The sequence below is a fragment of the Suillus fuscotomentosus genome (assembly GCF_016647785.1).
Source record: "Suillus fuscotomentosus strain FC203 chromosome Unknown F5891scaffold_162, whole genome shotgun sequence".
Taxonomy (NCBI): Eukaryota; Fungi; Basidiomycota; class Agaricomycetes; order Boletales; family Suillaceae; genus Suillus; species Suillus fuscotomentosus.
This window is the reverse complement of record NW_024539674.1, coordinates 60,530-74,523: the sequence shown is the minus strand read 5'-3', so window position 1 is coordinate 74,523 and position 13,994 is coordinate 60,530. Positions and strand designations below refer to the sequence as shown.

The following is a 13,994-nucleotide window of genomic DNA, read 5'->3' as shown; positions in this document are numbered from 1 at the left end:
TGAGGACATGGTCATTATGAGCACAACGCTCACACTGTTCTGTTTTAACAGTGCATGTCATGACTTATCTTGCCAATGAGCCTCTGCATTTGTCAGAAACAAGTAAGTATCGAAGGTCGAGAATCCGTGAGGCCAAGGCGGATCATCAAAGGCAGTGTCAAAACAGGCTTCGACAATGTGGCAGAACTTCTTGCGGTTCAGGGAAGGTTCGAACCAACATAGAACTGTTCGGGCAAATGGTGGACCACGAACCTCACTCAGGTCCGGTCCGCCCCAAATCATGGACCACGGACCATGGTTCTGGACCGAACCACAGCAGCTCACTGCAAGAACAAACGCGCCAATCATCCTCCCCATCAGCAAGTCGGCGCTAAAGCAGCAGTTCAGACGAATAATCAAAAAAGAATCATCAAACATCATGAGAAACTCACTGCGATACAAACGCCTTCATGAAATTGATGCAACGGCTCCTTCGAAACACTTCTCAAAGCTGATAGAAAAACTCCCGCACCGACACTCTTCACTTCTCTTCCAACTTTGTTCAGGACACGCCCCGCTAAACAAGCACCTACACTGTATTGCAAAAGTACCCAGCCCCAAATGTCAGCAATGTGGCGAGCGCGAGGAAACGGTCCACCATTTCATAATCACCTGCCCAAAGTACACAACACAATGCCTCGCACTCCAACTCGAACTCGGCTCACAGACCACTCTCCTCAAGAACCTGCTGAACAATTCAAAGTGCATCAAACCTCTACTGCGCTTCATAGCGAGCACGCACAGAATGGAACAGACCTTCGGTGATGTCACACCACCTGCAGACGAAGATGACGAAGAAGAATGAACGAGCCTGCACTCCCACTATCGCCTTTAGCTGGCCTTAACTGTCCTTGTATTTCATCTGGACCAATGATTGTACACCACCGGACATATATAAACAAATAGTACGCTACAGTAAAATACTCGCATGTTTTGTCTACCATAGGGCTATGCTCCAACGGACAATAAACACTGATTAAAAAAAAGAAAAGAAAAGATATCTTTGATCATTAAGGGCCCGTCACGCATGGTGAAGGAAGACTCAAACGGCTGCGTCCAATTCGGCATTCCATGGCAGGCAAGATGGAGCCATTGATTACGGTCAAGTGCATCAAGTGCACCCTCGACTGTTGCGTTGCCATCCTGAGGGATGTGAAGGAGATGACGGGAGTAACGTGGCGAGCGATGACGGCTAGCTCAGGAGTGACACATTTGAGCTCCTTCCCTTCAACCGGGTTGCCTTGGCCGATGGCAACGAAATGTTGCGAGGACGTATCTCGACAAACCTGCTGTCTTGCACGAACAAGAGTCGCCAAAGTGGGGGTGGAAGAGGAGATGTAAATGTCGGAAAAATTGTCTCTCCCCTTCTCATATGGTCCTGCTGCATGGAGGGGAAGCAGTGTGAACTCAGCAGTGGAACACCACCAGATACGCGAACCAGGGCGAACTTGAGACTCCTTGAGAGCTTGGACTATGGGGTCAATGACATCATTCCAAAGCTTGCGAAGGATGCCGACAAGCGTAAGTTGATAATCAGAAGATCCAAACTACTCTGCGAGTGATTAGAACTCTGAGGAGAATTCGGACACTTCGGCTTGTGTAATGTCAAGCGGAACATGGACAGGATCTCCCGCGCTATGGATGATCAAGGTGTCGCAGCTGCGCTGACCAGCATTGATGATTATCACTGGGCCATCTCCAGCCGCCTTCTGGAGGCCAGAAAACAGTGGAGGTAGGAGAAAACGTGAGATGTCGGGGAGCAGGCAAATGCGCGAGACAACTTCATCCCATTGCATTGTCAGCTGTCGGATTTGCGGAGACTGGTCTTCAGACTGATCAAATGTGTTACGAAGGAGAACACTCAACCGTTTGAACTCTTCTGCCAAGACCATGCCTGCTGTAGAAACAACAATACAGAGAGGAACAAATGAAGCTCCTAGCTGTATCTAAAAAATGTTGTAGGTCGTGCATTGCCTAGTCTGCTATTCTTGAGACGACAAGTGTGTTCGACCCTAGGGGAAGCGAGTGCAGCAAGGATCTAGAAGTGTGCGCTGAAGCAAAGCGCCAGAAAGCACAGGTGCGCGCAAGGCACGGGAACACGCGCGCGTATTAGCGCGAAGCATGGGAAAGCATGCGCGCGTATGCAGAAATAATAGAGAAGTTAGACTCAAGTGCTAATATGATGCAATATAAGAGAAGAGAGATGCGAAGTGTAGACAAATAGACTTCTACTATGTTCTGCTAAGTAAAATGGTGGGTGGTAACTAGTAAGTTAAAGAGAAAGTAAGTGAAAAGTAAGTGGAAAACTCTTCCTCGTAGTATGTACTGCTGGCGCTTATATAGCGCGGTCATGCGGAGCCGAAGCGCTACCGAGTAGGTATGTAAAGATATATATAAGTAAGGGTCCATTATAAAAATAGAGGTGGAATGATATGCTAATAAAAGAAATGGAAATATATGCACTAGAGGGCTTGGTGGACAGTGGATGGCTGGCGCTATAGGGCGCTCAAGTGCAGGAACGCGCGCGCGCGCGCATACATCGTGAAGCACGGGAATGGTGCGCGCATGGTGTGCATTGCGCGGGAAAGCTGCGCCTTGTATAGGGATAGCTGTGGGTAGCGCACAGAGTGATGCTACAAGTTCATGCTATGCACTCCTTGGTGGAAACTGCCATGTCACGCCATGAGAGGCATGAGTCTCTACACCACGTCACCTGAAACAGAAAGTTCATTGAGTGATGTGTTGAAGCGTGCCAACTGGGTCCAGAACACTGCACGATCTTGCTCCACCAACTCCACCGCAGTGGTCAATGCACCATGACAAACACTGCATGCAAAAGCATCCGTAGCGAGAGAAGAGACAGCCCCTCTGATGACATTGAAGTGATGCGAAGAAGACGACAGGAGAGCAACTTGCTGATCTAAGGATTTCAGTGCAATCTTATAAGCAAGCAATGCAGATGGGTGATTGAAGATGTCAGTGGAGGCCGCCCATGACTTGGCAGCATTAAGATGTGTGCGAGATACTGCATGTGATAGGCAGGAGAGTTGAAAGTACACGCTGAATGCTTCTTCAAGGTCAGACTGGACACCCTGTTTCTGGAATCTGTCTTTAAGGCTGAGTGCAAGATTGTTCAAAGAGTTGGATTGAAGTGAATGACCAGAGGGACGGAGGAGTAATGCAGCGCGATGGAGCTCGATGGCCTCATCAAGGTCAGACATCATGCCGCGCTGCTGGAACCTGTCTTGAAGGCTGATTGCAAAATTGTTCAGAGACATGGATCGATCTGAATGACCGGGGGGATGGAGGAGTAATGCAGCCCGATGGAGCTCGATGGCCTCATCAAGGTCAGACATCATGCCCCGCTGCTGGAATCTGTTTCGAAGGCTGGCTGCAAGATTGTTCAGAGATGAGGATCGATCTGAATGACCGGGGGGATAGAGGAGCAATGCAGTGCGATGGAGCTCAATGGCCTCATCGAGGTCAGACATCATGCCCCACTGCTGGAATCTCTCTCGAAGGCCGATTGCAAGCTTGTTCAGAGATGACGATCGATCTGAATGACCGGGGGGACGGCGAAATAATGCAGCACGATGGCGCTCGATGGCCTCATCAAGATCAGACATGATGTTCCACTGCTGGAATCTGTTTCGAAGGCTTTTTACAACATTTTTCACAAACATAGCTGAAATACTGGGGTGGATGGAGGAGTATGCAACTCGATAGCCTGGGTGAGTGAATGCAAGATAACCACTGCTAATCCCGCTGTGAAAGGTGTTACGTGAGCGCAAAATGGAGTGAGATCGCAGGTAATGCACACTTAGGGAGCTGAAACTGCAATACTTGTACACCGAAAACCCACCAGTGCAAGGGGAATGATATCGTGAGTGCTCAGCGATCCCTAGAATTTAAAGGTGAGCTGCAAGACCAAGGTGAGGTTGAGGGTTTGTTGGAGCACTACACGAGGCTAGAGCATTGCGGCCTGTAAAGTACACATGCAAGTTGCAAGTTGAATACATTAAACCGCACTGCAGCTGCGTATCGGGTCAAAATCTCATTTAAAACAACATGAGGGTGACATGATGAGTTCACTGGCCTTCAATTACATACTACTAGTATGACTTCGGAAATATTGCCGGCGTATTTCACCATCAGTTTACGTCAAGCACGAGCCCTTTCCAGCAAGTTCAGGAAAAGGCATTCAAAAATATGCAAGGCATGATAGAAAGCACTGGTACTAGGCCTCCACCATGACCACTTTATTGGCGATATAAAACAGTTGTCCAAACGAGCTTGGACTCTTAGAGTCCATTTGTGGTACTAGCATGATGCTCCATGTTTGATTTAGTAGAAGGAGACTCGAACGTACGGGTACCATGAAGTAAGTATGCCTAGATCATGGAGGCTGTGAACACTGAACGTTGAACAACAGGACATGCCTAATACATACGAGCTGCCACATTGAGAGTTTGTCCATGAAGGACTCGAGATGCTCGATCGAAGATGGAATGATCAAGTTCGGTTTTTCCTTCTTCTTTTTCCATAAATGGCTGAGTTTGACGGGCGAAATAAATGAAATATTATCCGTGGGTGGCACTTCGACAGGCGGTAATGGGGTGCATGGTCCAGGAAGAGAACTTGAAGAAATAAAGCAGGATCTGAATCTGGACTCTACAAAGTCATTATGATGCGCCCAAAAGCTAGACAAAAGCACTCACTCACGTGTAAGGCTGCCAATGAATCCAGCAGGGAATTGTGAACAGAAAAGGACTGCGCCGTTTACGTGACCCACGAATTGCGTCAGGAAGTCGAGCGTCGTGCCCGACACCATGCAAGACAGGTTGTGAAACAGAAGGCAACACATAAAGGCAAACAACATGCTGGTGTCGTAGACCAAGGGGAGTCTAATGACTCACTAAAATTAGATGAGAACATGAAGCGATGCAAAGAGTTTAATTTTCAGACGTATAAGTTCCACGCGTTGGGAGATTATGTTTCCACGATTCGCCAGTATGACACGTCTGATTCTTATAGCACTGAACCAGTTCGTGCTACAATATTCAACTGCGAACTTCACTCATTTAACTTCTACAGGGTGAACTGGAACATCGTTCTCCGAAGTCCAGATACAGTCAGACGGATCGCAGATCCTTTGTAAAACAGCTGACTCGGATCGAACGCCGTCAGGCTCGCATCCATCGTATTGGACACAATACTGTTCATCGTCCTCAAGTCGAAATTTCCGAGATAGCAAGAAGCCCTCTAGCTCACCACTATATTGGATTGACACAAAAGCACATTGTGCACATAGGATCTTACTTAGTCGATCATCGAGGTGATCCAGCCATAGCAGTCAGTGCTTCATTGCGTTATTAGATAATGTCTAACACGCCTATATAGCATTTTGTTTTGAAACTGAAACACCATCTATTGCATCGAGTCAACACATCGGAAGATTCTCCAGAGTTAAGAACTGAACACAACATTACCACGATCATTATCAAGGACGATCGGATGTACGAGCATCACATTGCTAGGTTCAACTACACAACCTATGATGTTCACAGAGCCCAAGACGTCATCAACCCAAGGACTTCTCATCATAACGTTATGGTTATCCGTCCCGACAATGACATGGGATGCCAAGGCCATAGATATATGTATGGCAGGATATTGGGCGTGTACCACATCAATGTGATCATTACCGGACACGGAATGGTCGACTGTACTCCTGTCAGAATGGAATTTCTATGGATTCATTGGTACAGGTTCTTGGATCAGCGCTCTAACTGGTCGACCTCGACTCTAGATTGAATGAACTTCCCCCCCCCTGACAGACGAACACTCATTTGACTTCCTTGATCCTGCAGATGTTCTTCGTGGCTGTCACATCATACCTCGTTTCACCAGCGGTAGGAGACATGAGGATGGAGTGGGTGTATCGGCATGTGTGAAGGACAAGGATGATTGGTGTGAATACTATATCAATCGGTGAGTCAGTTGTATCACATCATAAGTCAGCATTTTATTCAGTTCATCACGTCAGGTTTGTAGACCGCGACATGCTTATGTGGTTTCACTTTGGGCTTGGTGTCGGGCACGTGTACTCTCACTATCGCGTTACACAGGCTGGGCCTCAACATGCAAGCACATCATTACAGCCTTCCTTGACTGATGGTGTTGAAGAACCTGCAAACGATGTGGAAGTAGATGAATACGAATACGAAGATGATGGCACTGAGGATGGACTGGATATCGAAGGGTCGCTCAGTTCCAGCAATGAATCGTTGTTAGAACAATTCGATCAGATGTACAATAGTGAAGTTGATCTAGATTACGAGAACTAGTTCATGAAAATATTGGGATAATGCCCAATGTAGCCAGTACATCAAATATCTGTTATAGCCAGGCCTTGCGGTGCCTTTCAGTGGACATGTCGCCGCTACTGTAGGCGAGTTACAATTTGACGCAAATGTGACTGTTACCGCTATCCCACTCGCGCTACTATACATATTTTGCCCCTTTCAGTACATTTATTATCCAAAAACTGAATTCCACCGGATTAGCAGTCGATCTAGGCGTTCGCAAGTGAACAGAACTGGGACATGAGGTAGGCAATTATGTTTAAAGGTGAAAATTTGCATATATCTAACTTACCACGTCTTGCTGTGTTTAACACCATGGAACCTCAGAACGTCAGTTGCTATTTTTTTGGCGAGACTCATCCAACAATTTTACCTCTCACCGTATGTGTTCTTTTGCCTTGCCAACAATGTTGCTAACTTAATTCCTTCAGGGAGGTATCATTGGTGGAAGTGAAGGGTTCCATTTCGCAGGATACCTGACGATACCCCCACGACCCGTCCTTTACCCACTATATGTAGGTGGATCCTATTTCTTGAAGACTTGGGGTGTCTCATCATTGGCACGCAGTGCGTCAGTCATAGGCTTGATGCTGTAGGTGGCTAATTTTCTGGGGATTATATGCTGATGTTCTCTGTAGCTCAAGCTCGAAATTACATTACTTGATTATTTGGTGACAAGCACTCAAGACCACAATCCCACTTACGAACTCAACAACCAAGGCAAAGAGGTTCCCATTTACATTGATGTATGAATTTGCACCAGGACTATGTCTTGCCTTTCCACTGATTAGTCCTGTAGCGCCGTGGCCCCGCAATGACATTAGACTGGGAAATCGCCTGGTACAAACAAGGGCCCAACAAGATCCATCGAGTCTATCAATGGGTAAGCTCGTTTCACAATATTGAAGCGATCTCGCCTAACGATACCTTGGCCTCAGGACAACGCAGATAATGGGAATAAGTACAAGACACTTGCCTATTCCGCCGATTATCCCATGGGATACGTCCCTGCGTCCGCTTCTGCTTCTTGTTTCCAGTCTGCTCCCTTTTCCCCGCATGCTCCTTATTCCTTGTCTGCTCCCTTTTTCCAGCCTGGTTCCTATTCCTCACCTGGTTCCTTTTCTTCGCCTGAATATAACTATTCATTGGCGCAATTCTCAGATCTTTTCGGTGCAACCGCGAACCTTTCAGCATCACCAGAGATCGAAGTCGCACAGGTATGTTCTCTAATCCTCCTTCGCCCTGTAATGTGTTCACCTTTATACCAGGAGATGACCAATAATACTCTCGCAATGGTTGAGCCTCTAACTTCGTCACGCAAACAACCTTCGGTTGTGCCAGGAGTGTATTTATCTGCACCACAGTCTCCCGTGGGCTCTTCTGTAAACCTCCGCTCTCCTATGGACTCTGCACCAGAGTCGTGGATCATGTCATCGGCTATGGATGCCAGCAGCATTCAGGTAGATGATGGTGCACCGCAACCAGTTGCGCCCGAGACTGCTGTCCATGCAGACACATTGCATACAATTCTCCCGGATTATCCGCTATGGAGGGACACCCTAGTCTGCCTGCAGCTCAAGATGAAAGTCAAGGTTTGCTACAGGGGGGCTCAAAATCCATTTTTACTCACACAACCTAGTTATACTGACCAAAGGATACAATTTTTTGAGATGCTCTTCGAGCAGAGTCTTATCGCAGTTGGCATAGATCACAAGGATCTGGAACAAGGTTAGGAGCTTGTTGAATTAATACCTTCTTCTGCACACACTGACTCTTTCAGTTATATCCAAAGATGGGGTAACCGTCATCACAACAGATGAAATGTTGGCAATGGTATGTTATCCACGCTTCAATTGACTTGTCTCACCTAGAACAGGCCGCAAAATGGCTTACAGGATTCACTTCCGAGGCGAAGCGCATGGCCAAATTGGCTATCATGGACACCAGACCAGTGTTTGGTTTTGGCCTCCATGACACGGTGGCCGCAGACCCAAGCCTATTGGCGAACAAGTGTGTGGGGTTCTTGAGCGCTTTATGACCCCACAGTCTGCATTACTCCCCATTTCAGTCAGTCTTTTGAGCTGCCTTGAGTATCAATGTCTGATTATCATGCAGGCCAATAGCTTAAAGTGGCTTCTGGAACACAAGATTATCAAGTCACTGATCTATTATTTCATTTACCACGCCAGCACAACTTCTAGTAGACGAGTCGTGATTAGCAACGAGGAACCAGCTATTTTCCTGACCGCCCAACTCCCACCCATGGAGATGGTAGCGTTTTTCCTCACTATCGTAAGTAGCTTATTTTCGTCAAACTCTCACTTGCTTTAATCTGTTGCTTTGATTTAGTGGTACAGTGCCCTCTTGGCTCGGCTCATTGAGTTGATCAAGGCAATGAGAACCTTGGGGCTGCCTGTCAACATCATGATGGCAACATTTCCCCCAGCCTCTACTATCTATGCAGAAGTGCTGGTGCGCCTATTGCATCTGCTCGCACAGACAAACGACCCAGCATACCCAGACCTCCTGGAGGTGCTTGCAAGCATGTGCAACATCGAGTGAGTTGCCAGAGTTGAATTCATTTTTGCACTACTGATTGATGGGGATGCAACCTGCAGCAAGGATGATGTCTGCAGGATCGATCACCCACGGTTAAGTACTCCGAATAAGTCAGATTCTATACTTCGGATATCTTGTACTGGTCGGTTTGAAATGCACATCGGGCTCTGTGTTGTGACCTGGTTCGAGAATTTAGATGCTCAAGCACAGCAGGTGCTAAAGCGTGTAGCAATGGGAATTCTGTGAATGCAAGTATGAGCCTACATTCTTTAATGTAACATCAAAAACAGCTAATGCTTGAGAACGTCATGTTAGGATCTTCGATTGAACTGCATGGTCTCCTGTACAAATCGCAGTCTTGTGACGTAATCACTGGCCATTGGAAATAAATTTCGCCAGCGCACAGCCACCGCTAGCTGGCCAGCGCTGAATACTCCGCCCTCGATAATTGTACGAGTTTCCCTCAAGCCTCTTTGCTACTCATCCACCACTTCAACATGTTAAATATTAGTTCAGGGTTATTTTCTGCATCCGCATCCTTCACGCCTTCAACAAGGCACTTTCTTGCAATTGAGCATACCGAGCACGCCCTCAAATATTGGCTCCAGACTCAAGGACGTGAAATTGTCAGTCCACTTAAATATCTGTCATCCTGTTTTTTCTCTTATAACACCACTCTAGGTTCCAGACCCGCTTTTTGCCACAACCTCCGTGTTGTTTGGATGGGTTGATCCCCTTGATCTTATAGCTGTCCTCCAAGTGAGCCTCAGGGTGGCTGCAATAGAGAGACAGCTACTGAAAGAACAAAACACTATTTTTTACATTCCTTGTGCGAGGAGGGCGATCTTTAATGGAAGAGAGGATGTATCGAGCTCAGCTGGAGGTCTCGTTGTTCAGTAAAGCCATTGCAAACTTATGTGAAGAGCTGAAGACCAGATGCTGCCCATGTGAGCCACATTGTTTGTAAATGATGCCTTACTCTAAATTTATTTCTAGCTACATGGTCAAGGACACAGCTCATACAGAAGGCTGAAGAGGATCTGGTCGCATCCCAAGTGACACAGCTGGCCAATATCAATCTTTTGCCGGTTGATTGCGATCAATTTGAGCTTTCAAATGCTACTTGAGAAAAATGTGAAGCATGGCTTGCCACGTCATGGCAATTTGAAGTGGATTTCCCACAAGCTCACAAAGTTCCTGAGCTTTATGAACACCTTTCGAGGGTGAGTGCTATTTATACTTGGAGGGACTCGCAGTTCTGACGCTATGCAGCACGACAATGACTTTCTTTCCCCTCTGATGCAAGCTTGGTTTGGTTGTGTCACATATCGTACCTATATCACCACATCCTCTGCAGACTCCAAGTCCATATGCATCGACAACACTGAAAGCTTCAAAGCAAAGAAGAACAAAATGCCAGATGCACTCAAGTCCGATTTTTCTATTCTAGAGTTGAAGAAACAACGTGCACAAGCTGAAGTAGACATGTTTTCTGAAGTCATAGCACACACTGCTGGAATTCAGTACAGTGATGATGGTCTGCTTGCAATTTTTGCTTCGGTTGTCTCACACTAAAATGACTTTAGGAACGTTCACTTCTCGTGGCACTGCTGGGACATTCGAATCACATCTACCTGCTAACTCTTCCAAATGGTTTGATTACTGGTTCGAAGATTGGTGTTCGACCTCGTCTGTATCTTCCGATGCATCTGTGCTCTTCTGACGATTTCACTTATACCTAGTATGTGATTTATGCCTACCAAATGTTGTATTGACATAAGTTAACCAGTGTGTTGTACATCATACTTTATTCATGTTGCTCTTATCACCAGAATTTTTATTACTTCGATTATTCATCATGATCTTGTCCCATGAAATAGCTGTTTCACGCTCTTGATGATATTTACCACATTGTTCACTGACTCCTCACTTGCAGGCTGATCGTCCCATTTCCCAATTGTGTGATCTGGAATCTCTTGTAGAAAAGCTCTAATTACGCCTGCACCGGGGGACGCTAGCGATTCCGGCATTTTGATTGCGGTGTTGTTCGCGATCCTATAGGAACGTACAACTGGTCGTCTGTAACTGAAGACGATTATCATCGCACCCTGATCATGAACTGCAATCAGTTCGGACGAGCAATGGTTCTACACAAGATACGACACGACTTGACAGTGCTGTCTGTACCACCACATGGCTCCCGTGAGTTTCGCTCATCATTTTGACCAAACCAGATACCTCCTCCAGCTTCAAAGTCTTTGTGTTTGTCAAATTGGTGAGTTCCGATTATACATACCCTGATGGGGGGTATATTCCATTTACTGATGCAAGAATTTATCCTGCAGGAGAATTGCTTTGGGGTTTGGGGGATGGGACGCTCGGGTTGAAGTGTACCAGTTCGTGTTTTTTTTACTGCCCTTTTCATTAACGGTGATCTGTTTTGGCGTTGGGTTTAGGTTGAATACCTGCAGCTTGATATAGCATACGAGACGAACCCATACGATGCCATTATAATTTTTTTTTTTTTCATTTGCTAGGAATATATCTCATGTGGATCGCCTCTTTCATGCTGCAAACGACTTTCATGCTGTGAACGACTTTTGGGTCAATCGCACTTGGCCACTGGTCACTTCTGGGGTTGGCCACCTCTGGGACCAGGTAGTTATTTCATTTTTGTGCTTGTGCGAACCTTACATTTTCTCGTAGTTTCGTCTGTATGTTGGACTCCTTGTCAATCCAGCGGTCTATTGTAAACCGACCAAAGACGAAGCGGATGACAATGATGACAATGACTGCGATAGCCCTTCTAATACTCAGATCAACGGAGAGGATACCTTTGGATTAGCTCCTTCCTTAAAGGATCCTGCTAGCTCAACTTACTCTGTTGAATTAGATGATCAGGATGATGATGAAGGTTTACAGGCACGCAAATCTGATCTGGAAGAACAACACGAGGAGAAGCTACACCTGCTCGCCACGGAACAATAGGTGTCCTTCTCAGCGTCCATCTTGGCAGATAATCAGGGAGTACTGAGATTCGGTGAGAGCACGACTTCCAATGCAGGCCATTATTTGATCGAGCACTTGAACAGAATAGTGGGTACCATTAAGACAATAGGCCGGGATCACAACAAGCCCCCAGAATGCTAGCTGGAAGATGAAGACAGGACCAGGGACTCAACTCCCCACCCCAACACGTCCTCTTTAATCACTACCACTCTTCTATTATAGCTTCATGTACTGACCGCTTCGGCAGTCGAGTACGCACTTCAGACTTCTATTCATGCGACAGATACCATCGGAGACCGTTATACTTGGAAACTGCCTCTGGATAGCCGTATCAGTTTTTCAGGCTAGACACTGACTACGGTACAATCTTTATTTGTGTATTGTACTCGTGACTCTTTACAATGCTCTCAGAACACCTCAAGACGTACTGATCTATCATCTGACGTCGTATTGTTACGATATTCTAACATTTAGTAGAGTCTGAAAAATATCAAGCATTAATTTAATGGCGAGAAAGTCTTGTGATACAGCTGGGTACGGTATCGGGGTTCTCCAACGATTGTCCTCACCGGGAAGGAGTGAGGATGGTGATATCAAAGCTCTTCATCATGGGCCCATACTTAGGCTTCCCGCCATACATATTCTTCACCTGCCTCTCCCCCTCCCTTGGATCGCAAATGTCAATACAAACCGACGCAGAATGTGGAGTACGTACCATTTATTCACCACTGATTGCCTCAATCTAATCACTCAACAGCATATCTCCTTTTCCTCCTCCCCCTTCGTTTGGAACCGACAATAACGCTAGTATGAATTAGTAGAAGTCGACCTAAGATGTGTAAGTTACTCACAGGTCTTTGTTTACCCATAGCTCAAGTTATTCTTTCATAAATGTAGGAAGGAGATACAGCAAAACGGTGAATATTCCACAAATGGCAGTTGGACCGTCGTACTCTGATACAATTCACAGCCACCCCACCACACACGTCATGAGCGGCATCACAGATGAAGCCATGACCTTCAAGAAGCCCTTCCAGACCGTCGTCCGGCCGCCCACCACCAATGAAAATATTCATAACGACTATATAAAACATCCCAGAAGTATGCAGTTGTGACATCATTCACGTCAGGAGCTATATCTAACTGCAAGTGTCACTCATATGTAGAACGTTTCCCTGGTGCTCATGGAATCTGTAGATTTGGCAAGAAAGAGGGCGCGCATTCAGAGAGTGAAGGGACAAGGCCAAAGCAGGCAGATGTTTCAAGGTGGGTTCTGTTTGCAAATTCTCGCCGTTGTATCAGTGATTCCGAACAGCATAGACGCGTATCTTGTGTTTTTGGGAGGCTGAAGCACGCAGTTAGCTGACGTTTGCATGGTTCTTAATTCTTCTGCTTACATGATCGCAGACAAACAAGTCGTCGTACATGTTCCAGTATTTCCTCAAAGTCATATCAACACAATTACGCACACTGGAAGGCAAAACTGTGAGTACATGAATCAAACTGGCCGCACAACTTGATTGCTTCAATAATGCAGATCATCACACACCAATATAGTTCAACGCAATTTGAACGTGATCTGATGCAGTTCAATGAACAAGCAAGGCGTGTTTACTCAACACGGCGTCGCGGGCGCACCAGGTACGTTGAAGAGCATGGATCATCAATTGATCTTTTAATACATTTTTTTTTCAGGTGCATACTTCAACTTTGAAATTTCACCCATCCTTGTCGTGCACTCTGAAACGAGGCAGTCATTTGATCACTTCCTCACTTCGTAAGTGACATTATACCCACTCACATATCTCTTATTCACTCTACCTATATAGTACTTGTGCTATCATCGGAGGTGTTCTTACCGTGGCTGCCCTGCTGGACAGTATTCTATTTGCCACTGGACGCAAGTTGACGCGCTGCGATACTTCATCATGACCCATCATCTACCAAATAACATCACCCCTGACATGGTCATGCAGCTACCAGGAGATCTCAAGGACCGTCAGACACCTCTTGGCGAGCTCA

At 46.3% G+C, this 13,994-nt stretch overlaps 4 protein-coding genes across 4 annotated transcripts; 3 read left to right on the top strand and 1 right to left on the bottom strand.

The window, feature by feature from the left end:
• Window positions 1-517: 517 nt before the first annotated feature.
• On the top strand, window positions 518-802 carry F5891DRAFT_900102 (uncharacterized protein; the record flags this gene model as incomplete). The annotated part of the gene is made up of 1 exon (XM_041373447.1): window positions 518-802. A coding segment is annotated over one exon (285 nt), but the record flags the coding sequence as incomplete, so codon positions are not given.
• A 247-nt stretch (window positions 803-1,049) lies between these two features.
• F5891DRAFT_965601 (uncharacterized protein) lies at window positions 1,050-3,740 on the bottom strand (the record flags this gene model as incomplete). Its single annotated transcript, XM_041376180.1, has 3 exons — window positions 1,050-1,586; window positions 1,629-1,933; window positions 2,753-3,740. Coding segments are annotated over 3 exons (1,830 nt in total), but the record flags the coding sequence as incomplete, so codon positions are not given.
• Window positions 3,741-6,719: 2,979 nt separating this feature from the next.
• On the top strand, window positions 6,720-11,951 carry F5891DRAFT_987469 (uncharacterized protein; the record flags this gene model as incomplete). Its single annotated transcript, XM_041377911.1, has 21 exons — window positions 6,720-6,785; window positions 6,836-6,919; window positions 7,043-7,150; window positions 7,204-7,287; window positions 7,343-7,621; window positions 7,673-7,996; window positions 8,520-8,696; window positions 8,754-8,876; window positions 8,904-8,962; window positions 9,475-9,589; window positions 9,645-9,722; window positions 9,823-9,910; window positions 9,960-10,051; window positions 10,104-10,186; window positions 10,220-10,500; window positions 10,550-10,656; window positions 10,982-11,165; window positions 11,211-11,238; window positions 11,309-11,359; window positions 11,501-11,621; window positions 11,670-11,951. The coding sequence occupies 21 exons, from the start codon at window positions 6,720-6,722 to the stop codon at window positions 11,949-11,951; spliced, it is 2,814 nt and encodes a 937-aa protein (XP_041217409.1).
• A 1,423-nt stretch (window positions 11,952-13,374) lies between these two features.
• F5891DRAFT_152957 (uncharacterized protein) lies at window positions 13,375-13,987 on the top strand. Its single transcript, XM_041370693.1, has 4 exons — window positions 13,375-13,457; window positions 13,510-13,613; window positions 13,668-13,749; window positions 13,802-13,987. Exons 2-4 carry the CDS (start codon window positions 13,565-13,567, stop codon window positions 13,902-13,904), a joined length of 234 nt encoding a protein of 77 aa, XP_041217408.1. The 5' UTR covers window positions 13,375-13,457; window positions 13,510-13,564; the 3' UTR covers window positions 13,905-13,987.
• The last annotated feature ends 7 nt before the right edge of the window (window positions 13,988-13,994 follow it).